Consider the following 10,616-nt stretch of genomic DNA (forward strand, 5'->3'; position numbering starts at 1 on the left):
TGCCCCTGCGACGGGTTCTGGTCAGTGGGAATGTGAGTACTTTGCAGGGTCAGGGACCTGGGGCTGAATTAAGATAATCTGGGTTGCAAGGTCCATCCGACCTGGGCCTCCCTGCCCCCCCATGCTGTAGCCCTGTCCCGGCCATGGCCCCTGGGGCCGTTCACCCCTCTTCCAGCTACTGTTCCAGGCTCTCGGCAGACTCAGGAAGGGGGAGGGTGGATGGAATTGTGGGCAAATAAAAGGACAATGGCCCCGATTCCCCACCTCCTCTGGAGCCCGGCCTCCAGCTCTGGTCCCCTGTGGTCAGGAGAGGGTAACTCGAGCTGGACCCCGCGCAGAGGAGGGCGGCTGGGGGGCTGTGGGGAACAGAGCACTGAGCCAGGGCGGAGGGATCGGTTTGCTCGCTGGAAATGCCTCCAGGGGCAGGCAAACAGGCAGCAGCCCAGGGCCTCCAGGCCAGGTGGCAACGATGCTCCGATTTGGCCTGGACACACATGGCCTAGCTGGAGGGGCACCCGAGGGTCCCCCCCACTGCGGGCTCACCACACGCCCTGGTGAGGGACCTCCGTTCTTGGCGGCAGGAGGGGGCTGCCTAGGGCGGCAGAGCTGAGCAGCCTCTGGGGAGCGGCTAACGGACCAGAAGAAATGGGGGGAACCCGGCCAGGAGTCGCTGAGCCTGGAGCTGGGGAGACGGTTTCCGGTCACGGGAGGAGGGAGGTTCCTCCGCACAGGAGCAGGGCGGCGAACAGCCCGGCTGGTTTGAAGATGGAGTTTGATGAGTTTCTGAGTCATTGTGCCTGGTTCTCTGAAAACACCGGCTCAGCGTCCTGGCCCGGGCAGCTAACCATCCAACCCACGGGCCAAATCTGGTGAATCCTGGTCACGTGCCACCCGAGGCATGTAGTGCATATGCTAAGAGGTGGGCAGCAGCCGCCAGAAAAGCCACCCGTGCTAGGAACCATTAGGGAAGGGATAGATGATAAGACAGAAAATATCATATTGCCTCTAGATTAATTCACGGTACGCCCGCATGTGGACTCCTGTGTGCAGATGTGGTTGCCCCACCATTTCCATATGAGGAGAGATTAATGAGACTGGGACTTTTCATCTTGGAAAAGAGACGACTAAGGGGGGATAGGATCGAGGTCTTTAAAATCATGACCGGTGTGGGGAAAGTAAAGAAGGAAGTGTTATTTACTCCTTCTCATAACACAAGAACTAGGGGTCACCAAATGAAATTAACAGGCAGAAGGTTTAAAACAAACCAAAGGAAGTATTCACACAACGCACAGCCAACCTGTGGAACTCCTTGCCAGAGGATGTTGTGACGGCCAAGACTATCAACAGTGTTCAAAAAAGAACCAGATAAGTTAACAGGGGATGGGTCCCTCAATAGCTATTAGCCAGGACGGGCAGGGATGGTGGCCCTAGCCTCTGTTTGCCAGGAGCTGGGAATGGGCGACAGGGGATGGATCACTGGATGATTCCCTGTTCTGTTCATTCCCTCTGGGGCACCTGGCATTGCCCACTGTCGGAAGACAGGACACTGGGCTGGATGGACCTTTGGTCTGATCTGGTCTGGCCATTTGTATGTTCTTATGTTAAAAAAGACATATTGAAATTGGAAAAAGTTCAGAAACAGGTAACAAAAATGATTAGGAGTATGGAACACACACCCAGCGGCCTGGCCCCTCTCTCGTGCCCCGGCTGGCCCCTCATGGGGTAAGCGGGAAGGTCCTCTCCTGGATCGGTGACTGGTTAAAAGACAGGAAACAAAGGGTAGGAATAAAGTCCTATTTAACATATTCATAAATGATCTGGAAAAAGGGGTAAACCATGAGGTGGCAAAATTTGCAGATGATACAAAACTACTCAAGATAGTGAAGTCCCAGGCAGGCTGTGAAGAGCTACAAAGGGACTCTCAAAACTGGGTGACGGGGCAGCAGAATGGCAGATGAAATTCAGCGTTGATAAATGCAAGGTGATGCCCATTGGAAAACATGATCCCAGCTACACATGGGCAATGGTGGGGTCCGAATTAGCTGTTACCACTCAAGAGAGATCTTGGAGTCACTGCGGCGAGTTCAAAACGTCCACTCCATGGGCAGCGGCAGCCAAAAAAGCGAACAGACCGCCGGGAACCACTAGGAAAGGGACAGACAATAAGGCAGAAAACATCGTATTGTCTCCATATAAATCTGGCAGCTTGAATCCTGCCTGCAGACATGGTCTCCCCATCTCAGAAAAGGACGATTGGAATTGGAAAAGGTTCAGAAAAGGGCAACAGCAACGATCGGGGGCTGGAACGGCTGCCGCATGGGGAGAGATGAATAAGACTGATACTGTTCAGCTTGGAAAGAGACGACCAAGGGGGGGATAGGGTCGAGGTCTGTAAAATCATGACCGGTGTGGGGAAAGGAAAGAAGGACGTGTTATTTACTCCTTCTCATAACACACGAACTAGGGGTCACCCGCAACATTACTAGGCAGCAGGTTTAAAACGAACCAAAGGAAGTATTTCTTCACACAATGCACAGCCAACCTGTGGAACTCCTTGCCAGAGGATGTTGTGAAGGCCAAAAGTATAACTGGGTTCAAAAAAGAGTGAGATGAGCTCCTGGAGGATCGGTCCATCCACGGCTATTAGCCAGGATGCTGAGGGACACAGCCCCATGCTCTGGGTGTCCCTAGATCTGTGACTACCAGAAGCTGGGAGTGGACGACAGGGGACGGGTCACTTGATAACTGCCCTGTTCTGTTCATTCCCTCTGGGGCAGCTGGCACCGGCTGCTGTCAGACATAGGGCACTGGGCTGGGCCGGCCATTGCCCTGACCCCGTCTGGCCGTTCCTGTGCTCCCAGGGACCTGACAATACCCCGTGGTAAGGGCCAGGCTCGATGACCCAGCACAGCTCCGGTCCTGAGCTCCGTTTGCACCAGTGACGCTTGGCACCGGCTCCAAACGGCCTCGGGACACCCCCTCTTTGTCTGGGGGGCTCTGACTCCGGGGGGCTGGGCAGACGCAGGCAGGGCAGCATTCAGCTGGTGGCTTGCCTGGCAGGGGTCTCCGTTCGCAGCTGGGAGCCCTGGGCCCTGCTGGAAAAGGCCCCTGGGCCCCGGTAGGCCCAGCGCCCTGCCCCAGGGAGACGAAGCCGGTGGATCTGGTGCGGGGCGGAAGGGCAGAGCTGGTCTCTGCAGGTGGGAGCGCAGAGACAGGCCGGGGGAGCTCGCCATGGTGCGGGGGAGCGCTGAGCCCAGCCAGGGGCGCGGGCCGGGCCCCGTCCCCGGCACTGGGGGGCGGCGGGGACCTGAGCCCAGCCCGGCGCAGGCAGGTGCCCGGCCCGGGACAGGGGCAGGGCCGGGGGCCGAGGGGGGCCGGCTCTGCTCGGCCCGGCCCCCGGGGTGGAGCCGCGCACGGAAGGGATTTAGCCGCACGGCGCGGCCGCGGCCGGGAGCCGAGCCGGAGCATGGCAGCCTGCAGGAACATCGTCATTTTCGGGGCCACCGGCATGACCGGCCTGGCGACCCTGGCGCAAGCCCTCCGGGCGGGTAAGAGGGCGCGGGGCGAGCCCACCCGCGAGAGGCCGCCGGCCGGGGCGGGCTGCAGAGGCGCCCCGGTGCCTGCGGGGACGGACAATGGCTGCGCGGGGCGGGGGGCGCTGGAGACCCCGGGGGGCGCTGGAGACCCCGGGGGGCCGAGCTGGCACAGCTGAGCCGGGGCTGTTGGTTCAAATCCTGCCTCCGCCACTGACTCCCCGGGTCTCTGCGGGGGACGCAGGTTCCCCACCTCTGATTCGGGTAACGGACCCTCCCCTTGTCTCCTCAGACTGGGGGGTTCGGTTCAGGGGCCGCCTCTTGCTGGGTCTGGGCAGGGCCCGGCCCGGGGGGGCCCCGCTCTCGGCCGGGGTCTGGGCAGGGCCCGGCCCGGGGGGGCCCCGCTCTCGGCCGGGGTCTGGGCAGGGCCCGGCCCGGGGGGGCCCCGCTCTCGGCCGGGGTCTGGGCAGGGCCCGGCCCGAGGGGGCCCCGCTCTCGGCCGGGGTCTGGGCAGTTCTCCCGGAGCCCCCACGTTCTGGGCACGGGTAGGTGCTTCCAGCCCCTCAGGCTCCCGCTGACTTCTCGGGATCTGGGTGGGAAAGGCACATGTGCGCCAGAGAGATAAGTCGAGGGCGTTGGTATCAGGCGGCCGGGCCAGAGGCAGCTGGACAGACCCAGCGCAAAGGGCTGGGTGGGACCAAGCCTGTTTTTACAACACCACTGTTGCCCCAAGCCGGCGCTAGTGTAGACTGTCCTGGCTCTGCGGGCGCTGGGAAGGCTCGCCGCCGGGTGCGGGCCTCGCTGTCTGTGAGCGCTGGGCTCAGCTCTGCCCCGACCCTGCAGGACCGGGGCACGTCCCGTCGCTGCCTGACTCCGTTTCCCCAGCTGCGGGGTGGAGGGTGGCGCTGGGCCAGCAGCGAGGAACGCTTTGTGGCCCCTCTGACGAGAGGGGCTGTGAACCGGAGCCGGGTTTTCTCTGAGATTCCCCCTGCTCCAGCCCTGCTCACTCGGGAGGTCGAACGCTGCCCCGACGTGGTGGCAGAATTCGCGGGGGGCCGCCAGTCCCAGCACAAGTCTAGCTGCAGGAAGGGGACGCGTCCTTCGCTCCCAGAGGCTGCCCTTGTCTCCATCCCCGCCTCGGCATCGGCAATGGGTCCCCGAGCCCTGGCCCGAGCGGTGCAGGACCAGTGCTGGGTGAACCCCGAGCCAGGCACCTCCCAAGGAGCCAGCAGGCGGGCGCTCAGATACAGGACCCTCAGAGCGAGCGGCTGGGGCCGGGAACCCCGGTCCTGCCCCGGGAGACGCTGCTGCCGTGAGGGTTGAGAGGGGACTGGATCGGGCTCTGTGGCACCTCGGAGGGCAGGGCATCCAGGAGACAAAGGCAGAGCTGTTAGGCCGGTTACGGCAGCACCGGGGAGCCCCCGTCCTGGAGCCGGACCCTGCGGTGCCCGGCGCTGTACAGACCACAATGGACGGGCCCTGCCCCACAGAACTGCCCAGCTAAGTGAGGGACAAGACCTGGCGGCTGGACACTGCAGCAGATTGGTACCTAAGCGCTGGAGCAAACGACCTGGGAGAGGGGGGACCCCCAGCAGCCGGCGCCTGCAGATCCAGCCCGAGCGTCTCTCTCAACAGCCCCCCTCCAGCGAGGCCAGCAGCTCGGGCTGGGTGCAACCCTCCTCCTTGTGCTACCACAAGGGCAGCTCGGGCTGGGGTCCTTCTGGCCTAAAACTCCCTGAGGCTGGCCCGATGCCAGTGGGATGTCCCGGCTTTGCCCCCGTTCTGCCCACGATCCCCAGGCGGTGCCGTGCCTCGGAGACCCCGGGGTTAAATCCTCGGGTTGACCTGGCAGTAGTCCTGGATGAGATCCACACCTCAACTGTGTGAAATGCCACCTAGCGGGAGAGGGCCAGTCCGGACGCCTGGGTTCTCTTCCCCACTCTGCCAGTGACCCGCTCGTGACTTGGGCAGGTTCCTCCCCCTTGAGTCTCACTTCCTCAGTATCCAACAGCGAGGAGCCTCCTTCAGCTTTTGTAGAATGGGAAATGCTGTGCCAGACCTGGGGTAGCATTAACCCAACAAAACCATTAATACGGCAGGAGCTCCCTGAGGCCTCTTGTGCCGGAGACCGGGGCCCCGTCGGGCCGGGCCCTGCCCAGGCCCCGGCCGAGACCGGGGGCCCCGGCGGGCCGGGCCCGGCCCAGGCCCAGATCGGGGGCCCCGGCGGGCCGGGCCCGGCCCAGGCCCTGGCCGAGATGGGGGCCCCGGCGGGCCGGGCCCGGCCCAGGCCCCCAGTGTGCGCTGGCCTCACATGGACCCGGAGAGACTCAGTCTCTCTGTGGGTCCGGCCCCACAGCTCAGATGCCCCAACACAGCAGAGCTCGCTGATCCTGCTGAGTCACAGCCCCCCTCCCCCCCCCCCGGTGCTGACTCACCACCCCATGGCCGGGAGCGTGGGGGAGGGGAGTGCAGTCTGCTCCTGCTGGCCCCAGGCCTGGCTCTCTGCTCCTCCTCGGGGGCCAGGGGTGGGGGGGTTAAAGCCCCTTTGCTGCCCCATATCCTGGGCCCTGCCTGGCTTCAGGGGTCAGGTACAGCCGCCCCAGGGCTGCTCTAACTCCCGCTCCTCCCCCTCTGGGCCCTGGGGGGCAGGGAACAGCCACAGCGCAGTGTGCCCCGGCCACACCCCAATCAGCGGAGGGGGGCACAGATAGCCTGGGGCAGGGACTCTCGGTAAGGGGTGGGGGGTTCTCAATGTGCCGACCTCCCTTCGCTCCCGGACGCCAGAACCTCCTTTCAACCCCAACACACGCAACCTAGTCACACTCCCCCCCTCCGCCCCCCAGGGCGGCCCCACGCCTGCCCCCCGCCCAGCACCCTGCCCACCCCAGGATTGGCCTGGCAGCTCTGGGGGAGACGCAGGGGGCTCGAGCTCCCCTCTGCTGGCATGGAGCAGGTGCTGCAGGTGAGAGGTGGCACGTGGGGGCGGGGTGCTGGGTCTCTGGCCGAAGCTCCCGCACCAGACGGGTCCCACTACCCAGCCAGAGACTGACAATAACTCCTGGCACTTTGCAGACTGCCCAGAGATTGGTGTCAAAGGGTTGTCCCCTGTGAATAGCCAGGGGAAACTGAGGCACAGGGACGAGGCAAGGCTGAGGCCACACAGAGAGTATCAAAGCTGGGGAGAGAACCCAGGAGTCCTGGCTCCCAGCACCCCCTGCTCTCACCACCAGCCCCCACTCCGCTCCCAGAGCCAGGGAGAGAACCCAGGAGTCCTGGCTCCTAGCTCCCACTCTTTCTGGCGCACGCCCGAGGCTCCCCCCCACACACTGTCTCCCCTCCTGGCAGGGTACCAGGTGACGGTGCTGGTGCGCGACCCGGCGCGGCTGCCCCCGGAGCACCGGCCGGCGCGGGTCGTGGTGGGCGACGTGCTGAACCCGCCAGACGTGGACAAGGCGATTCAGGGGCAGGACGCCGTGATCATCATCCTGGGCACCCGCAACGACCTGAGTACGATGCACCTTCCCTTCCCCCCCGGAGCCCCTTGCCCAGCCCCCGGTGCCCCCGCGTCCCCCGCTCCCTCTGCCCCTCGGAGCCCCTCGCCTGGCCCCCGCACCCCCCGCAGCCCCTTGCCCAGCCCCCAGTGCCCCCGCGCCCCCCGCTCCCTCTGCCCCTCGGAGCCCCTTGCCTGGCCCCCGCACACCCCGCGGCCCCTTTCCCAGCCCCCAGTGCCCCCGCGCCCCCGCTCCCTCTGCCCCCCGGAGCCCCTCGCCTGGCCCCCGCACCCCCCCGCGGCCCCTTGCCCAGCCCCCGGTGCCCCCGCTCCCTCTGCCCCTCGGAGCCCCTCGCCTGGCCCCCGCACCCCCCGCGGCCCCTTGCCCAGCCCCCAGTGCCCCCGCGCCCCCCGCTCCCTCTGCCCCTCGGAGCCCCTCGCCTGGCCCCCGCACCCCCCGCGGCCCCTTGCCCAGCCCCCAGTGCCCCCGCGCCCCCCGCTCCCTCTGCCCCTCGGAGCCCCTTGCCTGGCCCCCGCACACCCCGCGGCCCCTTTCCCAGCCCCCAGTGCCCCCGCGCCCCCGCTCCCTCTGCCCCCCGGAGCCCCTCGCCTGGCCCCCGCACCCCCCCGCGGCCCCTTGCCCAGCCCCCGGTGCCCCCGCTCCCTCTGCCCCTCGGAGCCCCTCGCCTGGCCCCCGCACCCCCCGCGGCCCCTTGCCCAGCCCCCAGTGCCCCCGCGCCCCCCGCTCCCTCTGCCCCTCGGAGCCCCTCGCCTGGCCCCCGCACCCCCCGCGGCCCCTTGCCCAGCTCCTAAGCCTGCCTGGCCCCCCTGCCCCCCTGCCCCCAAGGGCCCCTTGCCCAGCCCCCACGACCCCCTGCTCCCCAGGGCCCCTCACCCAGCCCCCACGGGCCCCTTGCCCAGCCCCCCTGCCCTCCTCACCCGTCCCCCCAGGATCCCTTGCCTGGCCCCCACACCCCCTGCCCCCCCAAGGGCCCCTCGCCCAGCCCCTGCACCCCCCGCTCCTCCTGCCCCCCAGGAACCGGGGCCCTTCACCCAGACCCCACATTCTCCCTGCCCCCTGGGGCCCCTGCCCCTGCCCTCCATGTGCCTCCTGCCCAGCCCAGCCCTGCACCCTCTGACCCACCCCCTTCACCCCCACAAAGCTCCCCCTGCCCCATCCTACACAGCCCCCATGCCTGACGCATCCCCCTACCCTTGGCACTCCCCGCTGCTGCGCCCCCCATTGCCGAAGCCCCCCTGACCCCTCTGCTCTCCTGTCCAGGCCCCACCACCATGATGTCCGAGGGCACCAGGAACATAGTGGCGGCCATGAAGGCCCACGGGATCCGGAAGGTGGTCGTGTGCCTGTCGGGTGAGTCCGTGGGGCACCAGCTGGGTGCATGCCCCTGCCCGCGTCTCCCTGGGCTATGCCTCCGGCCAGCGGGGGCCAGATTCCGGCTCGCTCCTTCCCTGAGACATGCAGCTCTTGGGCAGGGAGCTGCTCTCTGAGCACGCGGGGACCCTGCTCCTGCGCCCAAGTGACTGATGAGGCTTCTGCTTCAGCCCCCCCACCCCGTTAGCAGCTCTGGTTTGCCAGGTTCTCGTGCCAGCTCCAGGATTAGCAGAACGACGGGTCAGGTGGGAGCCCCAGCGGCCGGCCGGCCGGCCGTGAACTCTTCAGAGAAACCTGTTGGAATTGGCTCAGTGGGCTTCGTCCAAACCCTCTGGCCCAGCGCCTGGGGGAGAGACCCCAGAGGGAGCCCTGGGGGGTTATCAGCGTCTCCCTCGTCACCGGCACTGCTTGGGCGCATTGTGCTGGCCTGTCCCCGCCATGCAGCCTTCTCTGGCACACGATGCCTCATGCGTCTTTGGGAGGGTTTCACGCCCCTTTCCTTTCCGGGTCCTTCCTCCTCTGACGAGGGGGTTCCTAATCCCTTTGCCTCAGGTTCAGTAGCATGTCCGCCCCTTCGCTCCCTGGTGTCCTGGGGGCCTTGCTGCCACCCCAACGTACTGTGCCCCAAGCCGGGAGAAACGAGCCCCTTGCAGCTGCTTGGCAGCTTCCTCGCGTGTGACGCCACAGGATCTGGGGTTACCCGCGTGAGGGCCGTGGGGCCGGGTGCAGCTATGCTACTGTCTGACAGGCCTTGTGGAGTCCTTACGTCCCTGCCTTAATGGATACCCACGCCTCCCTGAGCGACTAGGACAGCCTCCCTGGGCACGGCCCAGACACCAGCGGCTTTACCCTCACATCCCTGGGGGCAGGGAGGGGCGAGCCCCACCGCTCAGCTGGGGGGACCAAAGGACTTGCCCAAGTTGTACAGAAAATCAGTGGGAAATGGGGAGAGAACCCAGGAGTCCTGGCTCCCAGCCCCCTGCTCTGACCAATAGACCCCACTCCCCTCCCAGAGCCGGGATAGGACCCAGGAGTCCTGGCTTTGCTGCCAGTGTCCTTCCTCCCCTGTCCTGACTCTCCCCTCGTGCCCCGCCCCTGTAGCTTTCCTGATGTGGGACCTGAAGAAGGTGCCAGCCAAGCTCCTGCCAGTGACGGAGGATCACATCCGCATGCACCAGATTCTGCAGGAGTCGGGGCTGGACTGCGTCTCCGTCATGCCGCCCCACATCGCCGGTGGGTAGGGGCTCTGGCTGGGACCAGCTCTCTCTGCCAGTGCCTGGGAGAGAGTGGCAGGGTGGGCTCCCCCTCCGGGTCACAGGGGGCAGCGGATGGAGCAGGATACCCCCTCCCAGTTGGAGGGCTGGGCGCAGGCCTGTGTGGGGTGGGTTCCTCGGAGCGGGGCCCCATGCACACACCCCCGGGTGGGCTTGCCGGCCGAGCAGGGGGCTGGCACCGGAGGGGCCTTGGGAGGAAGGGGGGCCGTGACCCTCAGTGCCGGCTATGTCCCAACCCGTCCCTCCCTCCCTGCCCGCCAGACGACCAGCCGCTGACCGGGGACTACACGGTGACGGTGAACACGTCCGGCGGTGCCCGGGTCATCTCCAAGCACGACCTCGGCCACTTCTTCCTGAAATGCCTCACCACCTCGGAGTACGACGGGAAGAGTGTCTATCTCTCCAGGAACTACCCCAAGGTGTGAGGGTGCCAGGCCCCCGCTGGGAGCCACCCACCAGCCCTGCCCCTGCCGCTTGGATCCAGCCGCCTGCCGCCACTGAGCCGTAACCTCGCCGCCTGCTCCGGATCTGGGGGGCTCAGCCCAGCTCCAAGCTGCTATCGCAGCGCAAGTGTGGCTGGCTGGGCCCCTGGATAGGGGGCCAAATGAGCCAGAGTCTGGATTCAATTCTGTCCTCCACGGCCCCGGGCGGGAGAGAAAATTCCGCCTCCAGCCCCCCGGTGCCTTTCCGCAGGTCAATCCGCCGAGCTCCTTCGGGGCCAGTGCTCGACCCCATCTGGGGAGCTGCCCTGCTAACCCCATGGCGACCCCTTGCGGCCGAGCCCAGGCCTCGGGATGCCTTTGATATTTGGCTGTGGCTTGCTTCTCGCTGGCAGCAGGAGCTGCCACCCCCGCACCACGCGGGGACCAGTAAAGATTTCCTATTTTCTGAGACTGAATCTCACTGGTCTCTAATCTCTGAGCAGC

At 66.1% G+C, this 10,616-nt stretch overlaps 1 protein-coding gene across 1 annotated transcript; it reads left to right on the forward strand.

Moving 5' to 3' along the window:
• The first annotated feature begins 3,389 nt into the window (after positions 1-3,389).
• On the forward strand, positions 3,390-10,583 carry BLVRB (biliverdin reductase B). Its single transcript, XM_037884361.1, has 5 exons — positions 3,390-3,548; positions 6,879-7,040; positions 8,306-8,395; positions 9,518-9,649; positions 9,952-10,583. The coding sequence occupies exons 1-5, from the start codon at positions 3,467-3,469 to the stop codon at positions 10,113-10,115; spliced, it is 630 nt and encodes a 209-aa protein (XP_037740289.1). The 5' UTR covers positions 3,390-3,466; the 3' UTR covers positions 10,116-10,583.
• The last annotated feature ends 33 nt before the right edge of the window (positions 10,584-10,616 follow it).

Source organism: Chelonia mydas, chromosome 23, assembly GCF_015237465.2.
Source record: "Chelonia mydas isolate rCheMyd1 chromosome 23, rCheMyd1.pri.v2, whole genome shotgun sequence".
NCBI classification, from domain to species: Eukaryota; Metazoa; Chordata; order Testudines; family Cheloniidae; genus Chelonia; species Chelonia mydas.